The 14319-nt window shown below is 38.7% G+C and overlaps 1 protein-coding gene across 1 annotated transcript; it reads right to left on the bottom strand.

Annotated features, from left to right (window-relative positions):
• Positions 1-734: 734 nt before the first annotated feature.
• kcnk3a (potassium channel, subfamily K, member 3a) lies at positions 735-13665 on the bottom strand. Its single transcript, XM_077587924.1, has 2 exons — positions 13259-13665; positions 735-3315 (listed from the first exon to the last, which is right to left on the bottom strand). The coding sequence occupies exons 1-2, from the start codon at positions 13539-13541 to the stop codon at positions 2402-2404; spliced, it is 1197 nt and encodes a 398-aa protein (XP_077444050.1). The 5' UTR covers positions 13542-13665; the 3' UTR covers positions 735-2401.
• Positions 13666-14319: the final 654 nt, after the last annotated feature.

Below are 14319 nucleotides of genomic sequence, written 5' to 3'. Positions count from 1 at the left end.
ATGCAATGTAATAGAAAATACTGAAACATGAAGCTGAAGTACAATTTGTTATTCTCCCAAATGTGCGCATGAAAAACAAACAACTCAACACATTGCTGCGATACTCAAGAGACTGCTTTCAGCACATGAGGTGACATTTTCTGTCCATGTGATCAAAAGACTGGAGCCGGCCATTAATGGCATTCACCACTTTGATAGATAAAGGTCCCACTAGCCAGGCTTTTCCCTTACGTTTCTTGTCATTTATTGTACAAGCAAATGGAGGAATGCAGAGGTAGAGGAAAGCCATCACACATCAAATCAACTGCTGGTTATTTACTAGTCTGCTGCATCTAACTCTTCATTCTGATACTGCATTTATTGAGGCAAGAATGTCACGTGATTGCCCAGTGTTCATTGCAAGACTGACCCAAAAGTACTTTAAATGCAAGCTTGATTAGTGAGCTCTTTCCCTTTGCATGATTATAAAAATGAGCCGGATGCAGACTTTGCTTTTGTTAAATAACAAAAATACCCGTTGTCTTTTCTCTATAATAATTTGTTGTTTATGAAGTGTTAACCTTTGGAAAATGCAATGCTTATATGGCTGCTACATCATACAGACAATACTAATCCAAAGAAGTATTCAACAGTATTGACTCCTGTCTGATGTCATTTGTGAATGTAAATCATTCTTTCGTCACGACCATTAATTGAAACAAACACAACTGAATAAACCACCTGCACACATTCACTTTTGTTTCAAACCAAATGATGTTTTATTAAGAATAAAGGAAACCCATTATGCCAATAGCCGCACACATTGTTGACTACAGTCCTTCTATTAGGTTCAACAATATTTTACAGTTAATCTGTACCTGCATGTAGAAAATAGATTTGTCAGAAATCAATGTTTCCACAATTTATCTAATGAAACAAAACAAAACTAAAGGAGAAAAAAAACTTCACAGAGCAGATGAGGGAAAGACATGTACGAAAACCTGAATTAGTCTGATGTATGTTATTTGAGCAAAGTGCATTCGATTAAAACTCCGAGGCCATTTATTTGTGAAGTGTACAGTACTGTCAATAATCTCAGTCATCAAAACATCAGTAACACATGTTGCAAATGACAAAAAAAAAAATAGTTTCCATACAATGACAAAAAAGTGCACTGACATCCAGTGTCCTAAATATACAGCAATCATCTAAGGTGCAGTAGTGAATTAGATATGCTTTCTACTATGTACATACAACGTGAGCATACATGCAAGAATGAACAGGCAACAAGGAAACACAAGTCAGATATGGAAGAAGAAATAAACATAGAACCTGTTCATCTGTATAAAACAGCGAGGTCTGATTGGAGTCATAAATGGGCTCAGTGGTTGAAACAATCACTGGTATCCCCCCAAATCCCTCCAGATTGATTCTGAACAATCATTTTTAACTTTAACATAAAGTATCTCAAGGAGAAAAGGCAAAGCTCATTAAAACATTTGGCTTGAACACGACACAAAGGAGAAGACACTCAGATCTGCTTAATATGGATATACTGAAACAAATGTCAGTAAAGTCCAAATATATTCCGTTTTCAATATTTTATTCTTTGTAAAACATATACAACACAGTCGTGTTGGGAAACAATGAAGAATAGTCATAAAAAATATTTTATCAAAAAAATATGAATATGTGATAACTCAGTTCTTTATCCCTTTTTGACCTGTTACAGTATGCATTAAAGCAATACCAGGGAATCACAATATCCCACCTCAGGGGTGTAAAACTTTCCTTTAAAACCTTCATTTCTGAAAATTGTGGATGTAAAGAATACATTTTTTTCAATCAATGTTTAAATCATCCCCGTGACCATTGTGTGGATAAGCGGTTCAGAAAATGAATGAACGTTTAAATCATAGTTGTCAAAATTGTGTAAAAAGACTCATTAAAGATTCACAAACCTTATCGGTTTAGTGGGATACGGGTCAATGACCTCCAATGCAAAAATTTAATGATTTATATGACCCACTTTTCCCTGAGGAAAAATCCTATTGAGAAAAGAGAAAAGCCACCTAAAACTAATTAGAACATGAAAACTTCACAAACACAGATTCAAACCACCAACATCAGAAATGTTGGGCTAAGCTTCTGCCTGTCCATTTTAGTGGATAGTTGGACTCTAATTTTACATGCTTTTGTTTCCCTGCTTGATGAGTGGTCTACTTAAAAAAAAAAAAAACGTCCAAACCTAGTTCGGTACTGCACTCCCGTTTAGTGTTGTGCTTAAAGACCACAACCAACAATTTCCCAAAACCATGAATCACCAAAAAGAAGTCACAATCAAGACTTTAGGGGTTTAAGACCAAGTCTCGAGTGTTCAACACTACCCCGTGGTCTTAAAATTGCACCTTCCTCCGGCTGTCTAGATGGAGCTCCTTCGTTTATTGAATCTCCTGGACATGCTGATGCTGTGTAGACCGGTGGACACTGAACTGATGCCTGAGTGAGGATGCAAACTGCACATACAACCATTGGAATGAAGGGGGTTGAAGAATGCTTCTCCCTGCTCCATGTAGCTGTCAGAGTTAGATAGGTCACGTGGAATTATCATAGGGATGGAGTATTGCAGCTTCTCCCTGCTCTTGTACCAAAGACAAGAGCACATGGACTGGAAATGAAGGACCTCAGCGTAAACATTTCGCAGTCCCCTGCTTGCCGCTCCTCCTCCCACGATGGGGCTTCCGCCACCATACCCTGACGCCGTGGAGGAAGGGGACGCCTGGTCCATGGCGCAATGCGCACGTCTGCCAGCCTGGCCGTTATGGGCGAGCAGAGCCCTCTGCTCCGCGTCCCTTTTCTCGTCCTCGGCGTTCATGGTCATGAAGCGGAGGACGACTAAGTTGAGGAAGGCTCCGATAACAGCCAGGCCGGTCAAGATATAGATGAAGCTGAAGGCCACGTAGTCCGGCTTGGTTTGCAGGGCTTCGTCGTTTTGTAATGCCACGTAGTCGCCGAAGCCGATGGTGGTGAGCGTGATGAAGCAGTAGTAGTAGGCGTGAAAGATGCTCCATCCCTCGAAGTAGGAAAAAGCCAATGCTCCTGCAAAAAGGGTGCTGATGCACGAGACAAAGCCCACCGTCACCATGTTGACCATGGAGACCTCAGTTCGCCTCATGCCGAGGCACTTCTTCAGGCGATGGAGAAGAAATCTCACAAAGGTGTTGATGCGTTCGCCCACACTCTGGAACATGACCAAGGTGAGCGGTATGCCTAGCAGGGCATACATCATGCAGAACACCTTCCCTCCATCTGTGCTGGGGGCTGCATGGCCGTATCCTGTGGGACCAAAGGACAAAAACAGTCGGTTACTAGGGCGGAATTAATCAAATCTACAATCAATGGTGAGGAGTCATGAGAGAAACAGTACATTAAACCTTCAGTTTATATATAAACAAATTTCCACACGTTAAAAAGAGCAAAAATGACAGTAAAAATCAACAAGAATATGCCTATCAAAGCCTCAACGTTTTCCATCCGTTTCAATACAGTAACAAGCAACAATAGTAACTCAGTAATGCACCTGATGCATCATAATTTCATAAATTCATTAAATAATGCTTTTGTAGTTGGTGAAAGGATTCAAGGGAAATGGGACAAATTTAATTGCTGACCACTGCCTCCAATACTCCAACACAATGTTATGTTCAGTGAATTTTCTAAATTGCCATGATTTGTATTTCACAAGATAAAACCTTCAAGCCACACCACCCACATAAAAGAAAAACGTTAAGTTCTAAAGATGCATTTGTCTTCTTTGGTTGTGATTATCGTCTCAAGGCTGATGACATAATTAAGGAGTGAGCTGGGTGGCCGTAGTTCGTTTTGAAGTTGTAGGCAATACAGGTACTGTATCTACTACATGTTAAAAAAAAATGTATAGATGGCTCCCTCGAGCTAAAATACACTATAAATCTGTATATTTTCAAATGCTGGCTCTAACGCTGTGAAAAGAACAGTGTGGTAAAGGTGGATCTCTCCTGTCAGAAGGTATTAGTACCACTGTGTCACCTGATTGACAGTGCTCTTCAACAACAGACGCAAGAGCTAGAGGCGACAAGTCCCACTGCTGTGTGTCAAATTGAAGAGGTCCGAATGGGCCTTTCTCATCTCTTCCTATAGCCTTTCTGTCAACAGTTTGAAATGTGACGAATCTCTTTAAGTCACTAAAATTGCAGTTCTTTATTCGTGGAAGAATGAAAGAAAGTGGATGATTGGATCAATATTTGGCACCTTCTGAATATGCATGCGTATCAACAGTCAAGTTGGATTTCAAACTTCTGATGTTGTGGGCTACCATCAAGCTTTTCCTTTTTCTGTGAAAAATCTGACTGTTGATTTTTTTAAAATTCCAATTTACATATTTAGTCATACATACACAGTTTTACTCAGCACTGTGTCATATAATACCTCACTCAGAGTTCTAATTTAATATATAATCAAGGACACTGAGTTAATCTTTCTTGTTTTGTCATTGTCTATAACACATTAGCATGCGTACTTCAAGACAAAACATCACCCAGCGCAATCCGTTTCTTCATTAAATTGATTAATTCCACGCCTCTGATTGTGTGCTTTCAAAGGACATCAAAAGAATGGCATCAAATCAATTGATGTGGTTTGTCTCAAGTGCGCATATAATTATATTTTTCATCGAGGATCATGGGTCTGCTTTTTGTTGTCGACATAAAATATGGCCTGGAAACTGTGAGGACAATCGGTTTTCCTTAAAAATGATGTTGCAGAAATTGAACTGTCTTAGAGTAATGATACAGTAAAAAAAGACATTAAAAATACTAATTTGACAAACCTAAAGCTAAATATTAATACAGAATGAACATTTTTCATGTAACTTTTGAAAGGGCTTTATTATTTATTTTCTTTAATGCAAAATATATGCTCTAGTTCAATGATAGTTGACCATTAATACACCAGATGAAAAAATGTCAAACCATAAAGTGTGTGTACACCATTTCTAATGTGATTAATTGCAATATGTTGGGGAGCAAAGTTAGCAAATATGATCCTCTTTGGTTTAGCAGTTTTTAATAATGTCTCCAGTTTCCACAGGTAGGCAACAGTGGAAACTGGATCCCCCTGGATATTGTTGTGTGTGTACAATTGCACCTGAGTAATTAAAGGATAAAGTATATCGAATGACTCATTGGGTAAAATGCAGTGTTTACTAGTAAAGAAAGCCTATTTAGCAGGGAGTTTGAAAACGTTGAATCATAAGGATCATTTCAAGTACTGTTTAGAAATCCAGATAATACCAAAAAGTGCATTAGTAACTGAAGTCAGATGGTAACAATCTGGAGCGATCCTAAGCCAAGAAATGCAATAATATTAATAACTATAACACTATACAACAACAACAATCACTACTAATGTTTCTGTTCATCCTCATTTCAACAATTATAGAATGTAAATGTTATTCATGACATGCGGTCATTTGTATTTATGACTGGCTCTTGAACATACAGATGGTCTGAATATGACTCCACTCTTATCTACGTTTACGCCGCTCTTCAAAAGGCCGCACATATCAGGGAATGTTCCGTACAACTGCAAATAAACACGGCTCGTATTCATATCATCGGAACAGACTGTCTTTGAGTGGGGGCTCGCTCTGTTTCCGGGGAAACTTTTTTTTTTCAATGGTTTGGTTTCATCTCCAGCTGCGGCGAGCAAAAGACGTCAGCGTCTGACCCTTCAGAGTGCAACTGTGACCACATAATGACTTGAGTGCAAAAAATATAGACAATGATAGCAGATTTTCCCCACATTTAGATCCACAGACAGACTTAGTCTCTTTAATCACAGACACCTCAAACTCCAAATGACCCCGTCATATGTTTACTCTGGCACTTAAACACAGCATTGGTCTCTTAAATCTCACTCCATTACTTTACTGACTTTTGACCCTGGACCTTTTTGCCGTTCTCTGTGAAAGGAGCATGTGACCAAACAGTGGATTCTAGGAATTTAAGAAAAAGAATAATAACAGCGACTTTATTTTTAGTGAGTTATATCACAAAAAAACAAACTCTATTTAGTTTGGAAAGGCTTAACGTGCTTTCAGCACAGAACCTGATCAGCAGCACTTATGCTGGGCGAGAAAACATGATCCGGTTCCCTCTCAAAAGTTTTCATATAGTTTGTTTTCTCTTTTTATTTATTTTATTATTGCTCTTGACGCATCTTTCTCTAAAAAAGAAAATGTTTAGGAGTCGTAGCATACAAAATTAGTATAACTTATTATTGGGAAGGTTCCAATAAAGAATTTTTCAACGTATTAATATTGTGGTTTTTATACACAAAAAGTCTGATTTAACAACTTGGCAAATCTGCTGCATTCAAGAGTTCATTCTAACTCAGTTATAGTGAAAAGAACAAAACAATAAAATACTGCATGACTAGTTTATGGCAGGATCTTTTCCTTTACCAATATTTACAGGAATATTCATTGATTCATATTCACATTTCACCCATTTGGCTTCTGTTTTGCTTAGCCCGTAAAAATAAAACCAGGTCCCAATTCGCGTGTACTCCTCAGGTTCCTTTTTAGGGGATATGAGAGGAAAACTTGGCAGGCGTGAAGTTTTCCATGAGCTCAGTAAGCAAGCTATTCCAAGTAGAGTGTGAGATCGCGACGAGGCGCTGACTAATTAAATAAATCACGTGATTTACGGCGTGGATGGACGCTGGATGCAAACTTGTTTTAAAAGTCACAACACAGCTGGTCTGAACGGCCGTTTGGATCAACATCGCGGATTGGGGTGAACACGTGGGAGAGTGAAGGTTCATTGAGGACAGGAAAGATCAAGGGAAGTATTTGGAAGGACTAACTTTGGTTTCCACCAAACATGGAAAAGTTGCCAACTTGCTAAATTACGAATGAGTAACGGGGGTTCATTTGTCAATGTCCTCCAATACGCAACTATTTATTGCACACTATCTTGATCGTATTGATGCCATGTTAAAATAAAGATTGTTAACAATAGCACAACAAACTAAAGGCCATTTAGGCAAAAGCAAATATTTAAATCCTGGGCTTTTATAGAACTGGCTGATGTGTTTCAAGTGCCCCATTTGGGCTTTGTAAGTACACCCGTGTGGGCAGGCTTGAGTGGAAAAAGCAAAATGAAATAGGAAGAAAGCATGCTGTGTAATGCCATAGTGGAATTTCAAATAGTCGCACAGCCATTGTTGTGCCTGAGAAAAAAAATAGGGACTCCTTATTTAAAGTCTAAGACCAATATATAAATCAAAGAAAAAATGACTAAAGAGTAAGACTAGACCTAACCATTGCTTCCTTGATATTACCAATGTAAGATAACACTGTTATTTCAAGCTTTTTGGGTTTTATAAATTTAGTAAGCAGATATATTTGCCGCTTTGGTGTCGCTTTTATTCCTATTTATGTTTCTCACCTCCATCATCTTTTCTATGTTACAGTGACCTTCACCTGCAACGGCCACCTGATTCTAACGATAAGTGCTGACACCCTGCCCCGTATTTCAAGTGGTTCGTTCAGTGGCTTTTAGGAAGCAGATGCTGTCCTCAAGTGACATGTAACCCAGCACATAACACAACGATCAGTTTACTCAGTCAAAGCGTTAATGCAATATGGAAAAAGGCTGGATTAAATAGGGACACCGAGAGGCCCTCTGATAAACATCAAAACCCGGTGGCGCAAATGACATGGCGTTCATTAAAGGAGAATTGGACCCACCATATGAGTTTTTATCACAAGCACTCACTGAGTTCATAATTATTGATCTAAATATCCAGAATGAATAAAATCAATAGTAATAATCTGGATCGTTGGCAGGCTTCTGGACAGCTTGCTGATGGTTTATTAATTTAATTCGGGTGTGATAAAGGAGGGAAATATGGAAAATAGACTGGATAGGGGTCCTTGAGGACTGGAGTTGGTGACCCCTGATCCAGATGACAAACCAGATGATATTTAAGGAAATGGAAAACATGACTCCTTATGGGGGAAAAATGGTAACAAGTGAATGAATACATCTAGTTTAAACCGATAGATTTTTGTGGGACGACCACTGCCTTGGGCAGACCAGATGGTGAGTTTTGGCAGGCAGGTTGTGGAACAATTCCACCTTCACCAATTTGAAGTATCATTTTAGTCCTAAAATAGGGTAGTTGTTTTTGGTGTAATTCTGCAAAATATAAAAATAAACATTAATCTAATTTTTAGCATGAGTAATTAACTCACTATCATAAAATCCCTTTGTTTTAAATGCCATGTACAACACTCCATTACCGTTACCCCTTTAGCCAGTGGGCATTAAACCGAGGATCCATTCCTTGTGATGGTTATGCTATTAGCGTTACGGAGGAAAGAAAAGCTCACAGTCTGTTGTTTTAGCCCGAGGTTGTCAAACTGTTAGTATTTGGATTTTACCGCCCACTAAACGAGTTCTCATAAGCTTGCACTAGAAAGGCGGCCCTCAAGGGTAAACACAACTCACCTGTGACTGTTATTGTTATTATCATTGGGTGCCTCTGTGTAGTGGACCGGTTCATTCAGGTTGGCTTGTTGAGATATTAAACAGATGCGGAAAACAAATTGGAAAACAAATTGGAAAACAAATTCCCCTCGGAGACCGTCTTTGAGCAGGCGGGTTGCTGTTGGACCAAATGACTCCTGTGCTGTGGGCAACTTAGAATAGACGTTATGTAGTCTTTTCCAATTCTTATCTATTCGGATGAGTCAGAGAAATTGCCGTTTATCTTAATGCAAGGAAGAGTAACTATATTACTGTATAAATAACAATTTATACCAGTTCTTCAGCACTGTTTAGGAGTTTGTTTCTCTCCGGATTGCACCACATCAACACTTAGAAACCCACTCACTTGATCACAATAGTAATGTTTCAAAAGGCTGTGGGAGTTTCCGTGTACAGTAACTGGAGTCCATTAAGAAGCCAGATGTGAAAGCCAAGAGTTTTTCTGGGCAAGGGGGAGGTCATTAAATGCCATTATCGTTATATCGCAATTTCGAGAACCCTCATCAAGACCTCCCATTTGAGATATGACTAAACGTGGTCCTGACAAAAGGCTAGATGATAAAACAAAAATCAATTTAAAGAATAGTACATGCCTTCTGTTTCACCTTCAACACTACTTTTATGGTTAAGTGTGGAAATATATAGGTCTTATATTTGGAAGGGAACCATAAATTCAACACTCTGTAGTTCCCCCATCATTGAAATGCTTGGGAGACAGAGCTCAGTGCCTCGGGCGACATATCAAAACACACTCAGATGATATGAAAACCCCAAGCTACCCCACTACTCTGTAAGAAATGTGAGTGAGAGCTCCATTTCATGATACTGCGAGATCCCCCGGGAGGAATTCTCTATGGTGGTCGTGGACTGTGTATTTGCTTTTTAGATTACGCAGAGACTAGGTTTATTTGTCCTAAGCTACCAATTGTATAGGAGCCCGTGTACAAAGAGAAGAATGTAATTCTGGTTTTATTGGAAGTTAATATGATAATATTGATTCCATCACAATTTCCATATTTCACGCTTTTGAATGGAAAGATTTGCACATTGCTGCTCATAAAATAGATATTTTTAATGATAGTTTAGCCCATTGAAGCACTGAAAAATGTATTAGTCATGAGAGTTGAAAGCACACTCCTTTGTTAAATGCATTGACTGGTGTGTTTATTTTATGGCATTAATAATACATACAATGTTTCTTATTGTTTTATTAAAGCACCTATTTTGTATGCTATACTTTCAAGGCCGTTTAAAACAGATCCATGAAGACTTCCTATATCGTTTAATGACTCTGGTCCACCTTTCAATTTGCTCCAAATATTCCACCATGTCAAAAGTGTTTCTATGAACCTTGAACTTCTCTTGTAAACATTCTCTTACTGCAACCAGCAACTGCAGCTTCAATCCAATCATTGTTCTGGGAATCATAACCAAAGTGTCTACACACAACTCACGTTCCCAATACCTTTCCTTTTCGGGCCACGAGAGGAGGAACGAGGAGACAGACAGCCGTGTGAACACAGAGAGAGCTTTTTAACCACCAAGCTTCATGTTACATCCCTGGAGTGATGAACTTATCCTTGAAAGTGATGAGGGAAATCGTGAATGCTAATGTTTTTTTTATTTTTCTCGAGGCATATTGAAGAAAGTCCCTCCCCAGCAATATTATTAAGAATAAAGAAATTTGTGAACTGCATCAAACATCAGACGTGTGTATTTTTAGCCTCTAGAAGGTTGGCATTTTCTTAGGGCACAATGACCTGTCTTTGTAATTCATTAAACATTTCCACAGGCGGGATTAAGGACATTAAAGCTAAAAGCCTTTAGTTGTGTGGCAGCACGACTCATATTTCAGGGCATGAGATTTGAGGTACCCTCCCTTTCACATAAAAAAGGGAGTTCAAGAAGACCCAGTTAGTCAGAGTAAAGCTGATTTTTCATGTCCGTCATGAGGTGTATATTTATAACCCAGAACAAGGTCAGAAGGGAGCCACAAGTTCAACACACTCAGCTCTCACTCCCATATACTATTTACTTTGGTTAAACTCCAATCACGACGATCCGGCTAGACTGCACAGTCTAATAAATACAAATGTTTTGTTTAGCAAGTCGTGTAACTTTCCATTGAGGCTGCAGAGCATAAAGCAGACATGCACAGGGTAAACAATGGCCACTCATGTGAGTCACGTGAAGAGAGCAGCGTCAGTAAGAAGCGTCATTGCCGTGAACATTATCGCCTTTGATATACAGCACCTATAATTCACAACACAAGTAAGAATTTCCATTGCGTCACATTTTCCGAGTGAGGTTAAAAATGCACGTGGAAGTTTCATGTGTAGTGATGTTTTTGGAGAAACATTAAAGCAGGACCACAAGTTGAAATCAACTATAGTGAAATGCATCAGATTTATGAACTTCATTGGAGTTGATTTACAAAGTACTATGGGCTGCTACAAAATAACTCAGAAATGGATTTTAGGGGGAAAATAAAGAGTTTTGAGTCTAAAAAAAGCTTTAGATGTTCTGTACTGAAAATGTTTCATTGTACTCTGTTGTAAAATAGAGTCATTTTATTTGATATTTTTAAATGCTACATGACAACAAATATATCCTAATAAATCAAATTTAATCTGCTATTTTATGCCACTATTGTTCATAAATAAATAAAAATCATCTGCGCAAACACAAATCAATGCCATGTGAATCTCATAAACCAATGGACATGTGCACTTTTATTCTCCAAAAGTATTGAAATAAAATGTGTACTTTATTTAATAAAATAAAACATTTTGTTTGCCTGCTGTTTGTATTATCAAAGCATTTATAGCAATTATATATAAGCAGTGGTTAAAAGTACAAATGTTTTGTGTTGTTTTTTCAGGTTCCTTCACGAACTATTTTATTGGTACTAACTGAAGATTCATTTTTACTTTTGTAGTCTTAGCTGGGATAGGCTCCAGCACCCCTGCAACGCTTGTGAAGATAAGCAGTACGAATAATGAATGAATATAACATGTCAGTTTTCATCAGGAAAAAAAGTTTAACTCATTCATTCATTTTCTGAGCTGCTCACCCTCAATAGGATCACATTGCTCAAAGTTTCTGTAGCAAATATGATACATTTGGCCATATCAGGTTAATTCATAATACTAAAAAATCAGACGAACCAGGGGGACAATAAGAAACTGATCCTTTTACACAGTGAAAAGCATATTTGTGAAAAGCTGTTGGTATAAGGCTTTAATGGCTTATCTGTGCAGCTGCCTGTTTAGTTTGCTCTCCTTGCTCGGAAGCTGTTACTTGCTTCAATGGAAATGGTTTTACACATGAGCTAATTGCTATTCCGCCCAATAAATCTCACGGTGCTTCCTTTTCCCACTTCATTTGCCAACAGGTTCCTAAGCTATCACCATAGAAACTTTCCCTATTGACCAACAATCTCAACTCATGCTGCATTTTTGTTGCTGGAAAGAGTTCCATTCCAAAGTCACAAAAAATATTTTTAGATAAATATATTTTTAATACATGCTACAATATATTTCTTGAAACAATTGCAGAATTTTGGCAATTAAGTTGAAGTTCACTCAGCTTTTTATTTTCCTAATGTGGTTCCAGCTGCTTTCCAAAGCTTCCAAATAAATGATAAGCACACCAATAAATCAAAATAAACATTATTCCACTGGTCATTTGAAGACGTCTGCTTTTTGTACTGCATTAAAGGTCAAAGAAAAAGACTGTCAGTCATTTAGTATCTTTAATTGGATCCCCAAGACAAGTCACTCAATAACGCTGATGTTATCTATTCATTAACTGTGCAGTTAAAAAGCAAAACATTGCTTTTTCAAGGTCTGGTGTGTCAGTCCAAGGGTAGATAATCTTTTTTTAAATACTTTATTATTGCAGCTAAACTTGGACAGCCTGTGTATTTTTTCTCAACAATCACAATTACCACTTCTGAGAATCTTTCTTGTAAGCACCAGAGAGCCTGTAGCCAGTTTAATATCTGATATCCATCAAAGCCATCACAAATAACTGACGTGGAAAAATTATAGTCTCCCGGCACTCAACCACTTGCTGCAATAATCAGCAGTGCTGAGTGAATAACTATAATGCTTATGTAAGTAATTACCATTAAAAATGCATAACTGTCCCCACTAAATATGCAAACTCTAGCAGTGTTTTTTTGCGCCTGAATCCCCGCATTTGTGTGTAAAAACATTCGACGACACGACCAAGAAACCCCCAAAAAACCTTACAAACATCGTGTGTTTGTAAGGTTTTTGGGGGGTTTGTAAGGAGAATCATAATCATTTATAAGGGCAGTTATCGGCAGAGGTTGACAGGTATGTATGACTAACAAGTGAAAGAAAAAAATAATTTTATAGAGCCATGCTTCAAAAACACTAACTGGAAGAAATGATATATTCATGTATTCATTTTTCCATTTTAATGTTACATTTATATCAAATTACATGTTGTTTTTCTATTTACAATATTGTATTTACCCTATTCTTTTCTGCTCTCAAGCATCGAATCACTGTGGCCATGGTCACATGATGTACTGCAAGAGGACACCTGTAGTGCATAATAACCATCCTCATAGTTTTCAAGCTTAAAGCTCTCATATTGAGGAATTATCATAATCATATACTTTTCTCCCTCAACAAGTTTCCCCCTGGACTCACCTATAGTGGTGATCACAGTGATGGCGAAATAAAAGGAGCCGGCGAATTCCCACTGCACGCCGGCTTTATGCGGCTTGAGCTGCAGGATCACTCTCTCCAGTTTCTCAAAGTCCCTGGTGGACAAGTTGAAGGTGCGGAGCAACTCGCTCCGGCGTAGGAACAGCTCTAGCCTCTGGCTCGTCTCCTCCTTCGACTCCAGCGCGTCAAAAATCGCCGCACCCACAAATAGGTAGGTGAGGGTGCAGACGATGAGGGCCAAGGTCCTCACGTTTTGCCTCTTCATAGCTGCTGCAGCGTGTCAGGGGGACGGGCAAAGAACGAGCACGGGTCTGGACGCCGGGGAGCTGGGCTGGTTCATGGCTATGCTGGTCTTGTGCGGGAGGGAGCTGCGTGTGTACTTTATGAGGCGGGAGCTGTCCGTTCAGCACCGCTCATTTTCCCCCCCTCCCGCCTCCAAAGACTCCCGATGACCCCACCCTCAATGGCACATGTGACCAGAAAGTGAAATGTGTGGTTTCATCATTTTAGTGTCGCCCCCTTTGTATGTAATGCAGATTTAGAATAGGATAACATAAATAAAGTTTATCATGTGATAGTAATGTTGTGTCAGTTGGAGAAGCCTTATAGTCTGTATTGAACTAATTTTCAACATGTTGTATATTGGTCAGGCAAAAATATGGGAATTGCTGTTTATATTGTGGTATTTGTATTATTATTTTTAAATCCACACTACGAGACATGCCAGAAATAGCTCTTGCTTCAGCAACCAGGTCAGTCAAGTCAACTGTGACTGAGCCTGCCTAAATCCTCCAATCAAATCCTGGACTTCTACAGGCACCCACCCAATCAATACATTGATTAATCCATGACACTTTGATCAGTAAATCCGTTTTAAAAGCACCTCTGCGGCAAACAAAGGTTGAAGGAAGGAAATTACTTCAATATACTCTTACTTTAATCTTGATCTATATAAATCACCCCCCCCAAAAAGCTTTGAATGTATGTAAGGTAGAGAAACAGCCATAATGTAATCACCAATCAATATATATCAGTACAATTGC

The sequence above is a fragment of the Stigmatopora argus genome, chromosome 19 (assembly GCF_051989625.1).
Source record: "Stigmatopora argus isolate UIUO_Sarg chromosome 19, RoL_Sarg_1.0, whole genome shotgun sequence".
Classification (NCBI taxonomy): domain Eukaryota; kingdom Metazoa; phylum Chordata; class Actinopteri; order Syngnathiformes; family Syngnathidae; genus Stigmatopora; species Stigmatopora argus.
This window is presented reverse-complemented; position numbering and strand designations above follow the sequence as displayed.